A 10,468-nucleotide genomic window follows, 5' to 3' on the forward strand; every position below is an offset into this window, starting at 1 on the left:
ATTTGTACTACAATTTTTTTTATTCTAATAAGTAAAGAAATAAAAATTTATTTGAGAATTAAAGAAATAATAGTTTAATTTATGTACGACAAACAATAACGACTAATTAGATACTCTAGTTAGCTATGATTTAAATAAAAGTTAACAATTTTTCTATATATACAAAAAAAAATATTTTGTTTATTTGTTAACTAAATATCTTGATTAAATAATTAAATTATTATTAACTAGTTGGACTCTTCTTAAGACTTTAAATAGGTCAATAAAGCAATAAGAGTTGGATTATTAAACCAAAATAAGTTTTCTAGCTTTTGATGAAGCCAAGGTAAAGGAGACAATCTTTTAAGTGGATGCACATGGGTCTTATGGTCTTACCTAGATTAAAAAGTGAATGAAAGGTTGAAATATAAATCGTCCTTTTTCCTTGTGTGTTTCAATTTGAACATGAAATTACAATAGACTGTTGTAATTTGTGTTTTTTTTTTATAGCCTCACAACACTCTAGCACGATTAACTATCAATCCAAAATAAATTTGTAAGCATAAATCGTTTCAAGACACAGGGATTTACGTTTTAACTTAAAGTTAAGTGTCACGGTTTATATATTTTATTAAAAAGGATATTCGTGTCTTCAATTTTGATTTAGGAAAAATATATAATTTTAATTAGTTTCTCTTTATTTTAGTTTTATTTGTACACATTTTAGATTTTAGAGCAATACTAGGGAACCAAAAGGGTATTAGCCAAAAATTAGCCAAATACTTTTGGGGTGAATTCAAAATTTTTACGAGTTAGTATATATGGATGTTTCTTCTACTAAGTATCATAATAAATTTAAAATTTTTACGAGTTAATATATATGGATGTTTCTTCTACTAAGTATCAGAATGTTTCTTTTTCATACTAAATGGATGTTCTTTTATATATTTTTTGAATTTTTTGTATTATAAATGTGAATGTCTCTATTTTTTTAAGAATTTTATATTTTTTTTAAATGTTATAGATATTTAATTATTTTTACTAAAATATAACTGAATATTTCTTTTGTTAATTATTAGGATGTTTTTTTTCATATTAAATGAATGTTTTTTTTTACATTTCTTTCCAAAAAGATCAACTAGGCATGCATAGTGCTCTCTTTCTACTCTCCTGGATCCTCACGCGCCGCAGCCCTCTCTTTGTCTTTGCTCTCTTCAACACTATCATTGCCGCCCTCCTGGCCCAGTCTGCCAGACCGCCTCCGATCACCGCACGTCCGCACCTCCCACTCCGAACCTCAAGCAGAGCACCGACACAATCAACTAATAACGGATCGAGCTGTAACGGATACGTGTACGGACAATGGTTCATGTGCCGCGGCGAATTCAGGTTCCAATTTCAGATCCCAGAGAGTTTTCCAGCGGATTCGATCGGAGAAGTTGGAGGAGGATGAGGGAAGGACAACGGAGAGGAAGAAACTGCGGCGATCGGAGACGGAGACGAAGACGGCAAAGGCGGTTGTTCTTGTCGACGGTGGCGAATCCGACGAGCTAGATGTCGGTGATAGAAGAGGAGTGCATCGCGGTGGGGAAGTAGAGAGGGTCTGACGGTGAGAGAGATCTGTATGTGTGATTGTTGAAGGTGAGTAGGTTAATATGAGAGAGAAGAGAAACGTTTTTATAGGTTTTAATTAGGTTTACTTAATCAATTTTAAATTTTTTAAATTTCAAAATTTAAAAAATTAAAATTAATTATTAATACAAATTAATGTAATTTTGTTTAGTTTTTGGCTGATAACCTTTTGGTTCCACATACTTTTCCTAGATTTTAATGTATATATATTCTTCGCAACCAACGTAAACAAGACAAATAACGAAATGCAAAAACGTAAATATTTCTAGAATTGTGTTAATGTTATATTTAATTATTTTATTTTATTAAAAGAATTTCTGGAAACAGGACACCAAATAAAAATAAAATACAACCGCGCGAGATCCACGTACTTCTTCTTCTTCTGCTCGCCGGGGACGAGGAGCCAGCTCTGCTGAGTCTCGTCGAGTGGACGCGAGAGCGCCGCCCTGTCGAGGTCCTGCAGGTTCCGGCTTCGATCGTCGTCGGTGGCAGAGTCAGTGCCGTTGATCTCCAACGGACTTCCCCAGGGGTCCCTACCGTGCATACTCATGTTGTTGTCGTAATGCTACTCCCACCGACACTTTTTGTGTGAAGAAGTGAAAATTATGAATGAATGAATGAATGAAGAGAGAAAGTGTTAGGAGTAATGAGAGTTAGTGTGAGACAGTGAGAGTGAGACGCACAGCAACTCAACTACTAACGCTTTCTCTTCTCTTTTTAGCGTTGTTGCTAACGCTGTGTTTGTTTAGGGGGAAATAGGGGGGAATTGAAAATGAATGGAAAGAAAAAGGAAGGAATTGTTCAATTTCACTTGTTTGGGAATGAAAGAAAATATAAAGGGAAAATAACAACAGTAACAAACAGTGACAGGGACCCACCAAAATCTTTTCTCTCCAAGTAAGGCGAGAAAATGGAAAGAAAATTCATTTCAGTACATCATCTTCAAACCCTACCCTTTCGAAGCTCTGAAGACTTTTCTTCAACCTACTCAGCTGTGCATGCTACACCCACTTCTAACACTCTCAACTAGTGCAAGTTACTAACGTCTATCCCTCCACCACTTCTCAATCATTTTTTGGTCACGGCATCTTCCATCTACCGGTCAAATCTGGTAAGTTTTCCATTTTACTCTTGTTTTACCTTTCATTATTTATTGGCTTCATAGATCTGTGGGTTTCAACTTTAACTTTTTAGTATAGGAACAAAGATTACATTTTAGTTTGAATTATGAGTTTGTTAATTTTCATGCCTATAAACTGTTTGATAAAATGTTCCAGTGAAAACATGCAAAGGTATTGACTTCTAACTTAATCAGAGTTGAAAAAAATTAATGTGTGTATATACTATAGATAAATTTTGTATGTTGCTCTTATTTTTCATTTGATGCTATATGTTGATGGATTTGTGTTTGTGATTTAATCTGGAAGTATCCGAACAGGGATTATATTTTGGTTAGATTTATTACTTTGTTAATTTTTATGTATGTAAACTGCTTGATCAAATGCTCCAATGAAAAAATATTTATTCATACTTTGTTAACTTTTATGTCTATAAACTGCCTGACAAAATGCTCCAATCGAAATCTAACTGCTAAAGTAAACTTAGTTTAAGTAAACTAATTGATTTTGTTGGACACAAAATTCATGCTAGTATAACCATAGCTCATTTATTTTTGTTTCAATATCGATAACAGACTTTCATCTTGGTATGATATAGGTTAAAATATTTTTAGAAAACATTTTATAAAACAATAGTTTTGTGAGAATATTTAATATTATTTTATAAAACATATTAACATAAGAGGTACGATATGTTCAAATATTTTGTAGAGAAAGCCCTGCCTGCGATGCTAAATTTAGTGGTGATTCTGTTTGTGAAAAATATAAGTAAATTTTATCAAAAAGAAAAGATAAATCAAAATCTAGAACAAGAATCTTGCACTTAGCTATTATACTAGCCATCGTTGTTTGTACATTCAAGCTAGAAACATATTAGTCATTATATTTTGATTTTCACGAATTTGAGGGAAAAAAAATATGAATCTTCAATAATTGAATATGTTTAAATTTTCATTCATACAAAATTATTATTATTTGGGAGCTCAATTATTAAAAATGATACGAATTAACAACTTATCTTTCACTGCAAAGTAAACTTGTTCCACCGCACTTATTCACAAATTTGCTCCATAATCTACACTTTTATAACTATTCAGTTAATTTATTTCCTTCTACACAAAATTCATAACTAATTCTGACATGGATAGGTGTTGAAGTTGATTAAGATAATTTTTTTAATCTAAAAAGGACAACTAAAAAAATATTAAGCAATTTTAAAGGATTTGATCAAGTTAATTTATGATATAACATATAACAAATTAATTACTATCTTCACGTGAGTAATCTATATATGTAAAAAAAAATATCTTCCTTCGTGATGACTATGAAAAAGTCCATTACTTTATCTGTTTCAAGTTCAGCAAATAACTTTGGAAAGTTGCAAGGCACTTTGCATATGCCGTCTCTGACCAAATTCAAGTTTAGCTTAGATTTTCCTGCTTGTTATCTTTCAATTGGTTGAGATTCTTTTACACTTAATTATATTCTTCGATTAGGAGGTCATATATATTAATACTAGTTATTTAACTGCATTGCTTGTACTTTACATATGATGCTATCTTACAGAAATTATGCACAATAACACTGATATGTTACATCGTGCGCATGTTATATTTATTGATATTTATGTCTACGCGGGTTGACAAATCCATCTCCCATAAATTGGTTGGGCGAGAACAAATTCGAGCTACTTTAATGCAACAGTTAAGAGAAACTCATAGGTGTCGTGACATCCTACGCATGGGCCCTGATGCATTTCTTCAATTGTGTGAGAAATTAAGAGCAACACGTCAAGTGAGGGATACAAAACATGTTACAGTAGAGGAGCAAGTTGCTAGGTTCTTGTATATAATAGCTCATAATGTGAAAACTAGAACCGTTTCTTTTTTCTACCACCGATCTGGAGAAACTGTTAGCCGCCACTTCCATGCTGTGTTACGGGCAATTATTTTACTAGAAGATGAATTTCTTCGACAACCATCTGCATCCATTGTTTCTCCGGCGATCCTTCACAATCATAGATTTTATCCTTATTTCAAGGTATTGACATGTACAATTACATGAATAAATAACTTTGATTATTTTATACAATTTCATGTTACTTTATTAAATATTGCACTATTATTTAGGACTGTATTGGAGTTATAGATGGAACACATTTTCGTGTCAAAGTACCCATAGCGGATCAACCTAAATTTCGAGGGAGAAAAGACTGGCCGACACAGAATGTATTAGCTGCATGTGATTTCGATATGAAGTTCACTTATGTATTAACGGGTTGGGAAGGAACAGCATCTGACTCAAAAGTTCTTAAGAATGCATTATCGAGGGATGATAATCTTAAACTTCCACGAGGTTAGCATGTACATCAAATTATATTCTCTCATTAGTAGGTAAAGATTAGTAGTTTGTGTGTTTATACTAAATTATTCAATTTTAATGATGGATTCTGTAGGAAAATTTTACCTTGGGGATGCTGGATTTATGCTGAAGTATGGATTAATTACCCCATATCGAAGTGTAAGGTATCACCGAAAAGAGTATGCAAGACGTGGCCCAGAAAATGAAAAAGAATTATTTAATCTTCGTCATGCTTCATTGAGAAATGTTATCGAAAGGTCATTTGGAGTTTTAAAGAAAAGATTTGCAATAATCACAAGTGGCACTGAACCACATTATGACTTTGAGACTATGACTGAAATTGTGCTAGCTTGTTGCATATTACATAACTTTTTAATGTGTGTAGATCCTGATCCACATCTCATAGCTCAAGTTGACCGAGAACTACAAGAAAATAATCCAGAAGAGGATGAAGTAGTTCGACATGAACAAGATGAAGACTATAGGCGGGGGGCCATATTAAGGGATGAAATAGCTGCTCAAATGTGGGCTGACTATCAACTAGGACCCTGATCACTCATTTACAAAATTTTGCGAATAACGTTATTAGTTGTATTATCTATGCGCTGAGTTGATTTTATAACTATGATTTGTTATTATTGAATTCATGTTACCTCTTGAAGTGTTATCATATTCTGTTTGAGGACTTTGGTGTGCACAAGTTGAATCACTTTGTCATATGTTGTACTTATGGAGTGTATTGAATCTTTATTTGTTGAATAATTGATAAGATAGTTTACAAATACTTTGATTTAAGATTATGGATGTTATTTCTATCCACTTGTTTTGTAGATTGAGAAGTGTTAATGGCAAAGAGAGCATTATGCCAAGGTGAGGCCACTAGTCGGGATACTCTAAGATGGACCGACGAAATGGATACAACCTTCATTGATGCTTTAATTGAAGAAAGCCGCAAAGGTAATAGAGTGGATGGCACATTTACTACAATGGCATATGACAACATACTTTCACTTTTGAGATCTATCTATGGTAATCATATCCGCAAAGAGAATCTTAAGAATAGACTCAAGACTTTAAAGGATCATTTTGGAGTTTGTTATGATAATTTCCATGGGCTTAGTGGATTTTCCTGGAATCCAATTACAAAGATGTTTGAGGCTGAAGCTGAAGTCTGGGAAGAATTGATTAAGGTATACTTTATGCATTTACTCTCTTTTTGTGTATTAAATGTCACTAGTAATTATTGAAAAAGTATCTCAAAAATATATCTTTACATATAGGCACAGTCATAGTAAATATTCTTCTATTTGATTCAGGCAAAACCAGAAGTGAAAAAGTGGATGCGGACTCCAATCAAACACTATGATAAACTATTTGAGATATATGGTACAGATAGGGCAACAGGAAAACATGCTGAAAGTGCCAAAGAAAAAGTGAAAAGGTGGGAAAAGAGCAAAGAAAAAATTAACTTGAATGATGATGAAAGTTTCTTAAATATGGAAGAGGAGTGGAATGAGGATCCAATTACTCCTCATGCTACTAGTTTTACAATGGGTCATAGTCCTGAAATTGGTTTATCTAACCAATCAACTGGCTCTCAAGGAACATCATCAAGAGGTACTAAACGCAAAACAACCATGAGTGATAAATCAGAGTCAGAAATGGAAACAATGAGTAAAGGCATTCAAGCATTGACTGACATGATGAAAGATGGAAATCATTTTTATGAGAGATCAATTAATATTGCTGAAAAGCAAGTATTAACAGCTGAAGAACAAGTGCAGGTAGCTAAGGAGCAAGTTCAAATTGCAAAACAACAAGTGCGAATAGCTGAAAGGGGTCTTGTGATTCTTGAGCAAAGAGCCACATTGTACGAATTGATGAAAGAAGCAGGTGCACTCTAGGAACAATAGTCCTAGTAACGTGGCTAATATTTTGAGAATGGAACAAAAATAACTTTAACATCAAGATACATAAAGTATCTTCATATTTTGTGGGTAATATATCTACGACTTAATTAAGGCTTATAATCATAATATCTGATGTCTTTGTATTTTGTGACTCTCGTAACTATAACTGTTGTTGACTATGCTATTAGTAATTAGTCAAAAAAGTCAATGCCATGTAATGACTTGATGAAACAGTCCCTGTGTTAAATGATGTAATGACTTGATGAAACAGTCCCTGTATTAAATTTGTTAGTTTCATATGTAATGACTTGATCATGTAAGACTTTTTTTATATGTATTTGTAAATGTAATATAAGGCATAATATATTAATCAAATGATATAATGTGATTGGTTAGCCTCTTTAAAATCATGTACATATAATTATTGATTTACATATTTCTTCTTCTTGAAATTATTTCCAGTTTATGTATTGAGATGAGTAGTAAACAAAAATAAAATTAATTTTTTATCTAATTAGATCATGCTAACTTTATTGTTATTATTATTATTATTATTCCTAACTTGTTGTATTATAAATATAATTAAATTTTTTTGTTATTATTTAATCACATTTATAAATATTTACATAATTGTATACTTAATAACATGACTATATAATATGGAGGGTAATATTGTCATTATATAACTTAATTCATTTTTTCTCTCCATTTTCCTTTCCAAACAAACAACATAAATTATTCATCTTTCAATATCTTTCCATCATATTTTCCTTCCATCCAAACATACCCATGGAAATTAAATTTCACTTCAATTTCTTCCCTTTCTATTTTTTTTCACTCAATTTCTCTCCTTCCTATTTCTTTCCACTCCCAAACAAAGTGTAAGTGAATTATTATATTTATTTATTGGGGAACATGTAATTTTTCAAATGCGAGATTGATGATCGAAAAAAGTTAGATAGTAATTTAATTAAATATATAGAATTAATTTTTAATCAACAGTTTTATATAAAGAGAACTGTATTTCATTTTTTATCTTATTTATTTGCGTTTGTCTTTTCTTTTTTAGTTGAATAATTATCTTATTTTTTTTTAGTTGAATTGGTAATTTTCAGGTGGGAAGGCAAACATTGGTGATTTGGTGTACTAATGTATCTTTTATAAAGAATGATAGTGCATAAAAATTTATTATAATCTTTAATTTAATCTATTTATAGAAAATATATATAATTGATTATAATTATATTAATTATTTTATATTATATAATTTAAATATATATTATTATCTCTAACAGGAAGTATTTGGACCTTTTAAAAAAAGAATCTCGTTATGAAACTAATAGAGTATTTATACAAAGCTATTTATTTGGCCCAATATAAATTAAAAAATGAATATTACATTCATATATACTATTAAGAATAACTATCTAAATACCAGGAATAATAAACATCTGATATCCTACTGAATCGAACATCGAAATTAAAATATTTAAAATTGATCACACAAATTAACCCTCATTGTATGCATTGTAAGGCATATGTAAATTATTTATCAAAGAATTCTGCTAAAGAGTCAATGGAGTATCTGTACAATGTGTATAAGACCTAATATAAGTTAAAAAATGAATATTCAAAATAAAATATTACTAATTTTTTAAACACAATATACCCATACTATCTAAAATAACCATCTAAGTACTAGAGATAATAAACATCTGATATGCTACTAAATTGAACGTCCCTAAACTCTATTATACACATTATACATATACTGTATTAACTCCCTGTACTTTCTCTTTATCAAATTATGGGACTATTTATTATCATTGCTTCTTACATCTATTGATAACACATATCTATAGGAGAGACATAGAAAGATTACTGCTTAGGATTGGATTAAAATATTGATCAGATACCCACATACACATTGATCTTGATACCAAATTTACAGTTAGTTAGTCTGAGAAGTACTTTTACCATTCTCATCAACATCGAAGATTTGCAATGAGTGCATGAGAGTTGTTATGGGTTTAGCATTTTTTATATTAAACTTCTTCAGAAGCTCTAGTAATTCTAGGACTAATTAATGGATGTAGATGTCCTTCTTACTTTACTTGATCTGAAGTTCAATAAAGAACTTTAGTTCTCCCATCATACTCTTCTCGAACACACCTTTCATCTGTTCAACAAGTGTGTGCATAGAAAATTCTGAATTGCTTTCAAAATATGTCTCTTAGAAAATTATAATTTCTTAATTTATTTATGGAAAATATATATAATTGATTATAATTATATTAATTATTTTATATTATATAATTTAAATATATAAGTGATTTCATTTATTGTTAAAAAATTTAAATAAATTAAGTCATTATTATTTTTTATTTAAGTTTAAATTAGAATAAAATCAAATATTTTATTCTATTTAGATTTTTAGGGTTTAGTGAAAGCCAATATTCAAGTATAAATAGAGCTCTGAGTTTGAGAAATTCAAAATTTTTTAACATTGACATATATCATAAAAAAGTTTATGAAGAGTATCCTTTTTAATTTTTAGTGAATTTCTTAGCAAGCATGGCCAACCACTCTTCACTCTATGTCATTTTGTTTTTTCTCGCCACATCAAGTAAGTGATATTTGACTATTTGTATAATTCTTTTTAAAGTTTATTTTTTTGTGTTTAATAATCAACGACAACTTTTTTTTAAATAATTCTTGCACTTATATTAAGTGTTAGAGAATCATTAGAATCAATTTAGATCAATTAGCATCGTCTATATTTATATAGTATATCTGTACATTAATTGTAGGATTCTATGTCTTTATTACTTTGATTTATTTAGCACCTATAAATACCCCTTGTATATTGTACCTGAGATACAACTCAATAATACACTTTTCACATCATTCTCTCAGTCTCTTGTTTCTATCATGGTATCAAGAGCTTAGGTCCTTTTTTTTCAATGAATATTAGTTCATATCCCCTTTGTTTTTCCTTGTCGGCAGTGCTCTTTGGCCTCCTTTTTCATTCTCTTTTTAACGCTTTGGTTCGTCACCCCCATAACCCTTTTGTTCGTCTTGTTGCCGTGATTCCAACGCATCCAGAACCGTCGCCATCCGCCGCCAGACGCGCCTCCACGCGCCGCCAAAAGCCGCTGCCACGACCAGGTTGCTCTTCCTTCTCGCTTCCACCCGTGCCTCTTTGCTCGCCTTTTTCGACCTGTTTCCGACGCTTTGGTTCGTCACCTCCGGCACCGTTGTGATCCTCTCGTCGCCAGCTTTCCAACGCCGTCAAGATCGCCGCCATACGCCCCCGAACGCGCCGCTGGAAGATCGCTGTCCACCTCCATTGATCCTCCCCCGAGATGCTTCAGTAGCCGTTGGATCTTGCTGTTGATCCCACGATTCTGAAGCCGCCACGTGTCACGCCACCAGCCTTCCCTGCGACCCGCGCACCCGCTTCTGACC

The 10,468-nt window shown here is 31.8% G+C and overlaps 2 protein-coding genes across 2 annotated transcripts; both read left to right on the forward strand.

Moving 5' to 3' along the window:
- The first annotated feature begins 4,469 nt into the window (after window positions 1–4,469).
- LOC107483858 (uncharacterized) lies at window positions 4,470–5,642 on the forward strand. Its single transcript, XM_052260491.1, has 3 exons — window positions 4,470–4,769; window positions 4,859–5,084; window positions 5,185–5,642. The coding sequence occupies exons 1-3, from the start codon at window positions 4,470–4,472 to the stop codon at window positions 5,640–5,642; spliced, it is 984 nt and encodes a 327-aa protein (XP_052116451.1).
- A 293-nt stretch (window positions 5,643–5,935) lies between these two features.
- On the forward strand, window positions 5,936–6,994 carry LOC107483854 (uncharacterized). The gene is made up of 2 exons (XM_021141498.1): window positions 5,936–6,280; window positions 6,407–6,994. Exons 1-2 carry the CDS (start codon window positions 5,936–5,938, stop codon window positions 6,992–6,994), a joined length of 933 nt encoding a protein of 310 aa, XP_020997157.1.
- The last annotated feature ends 3,474 nt before the right edge of the window (window positions 6,995–10,468 follow it).

The sequence above is a fragment of the Arachis duranensis genome, chromosome 4 (genome assembly GCF_000817695.3).
Source record: "Arachis duranensis cultivar V14167 chromosome 4, aradu.V14167.gnm2.J7QH, whole genome shotgun sequence".
Lineage (NCBI taxonomy): Eukaryota > Viridiplantae > Streptophyta > Magnoliopsida > Fabales > Fabaceae > Arachis > Arachis duranensis.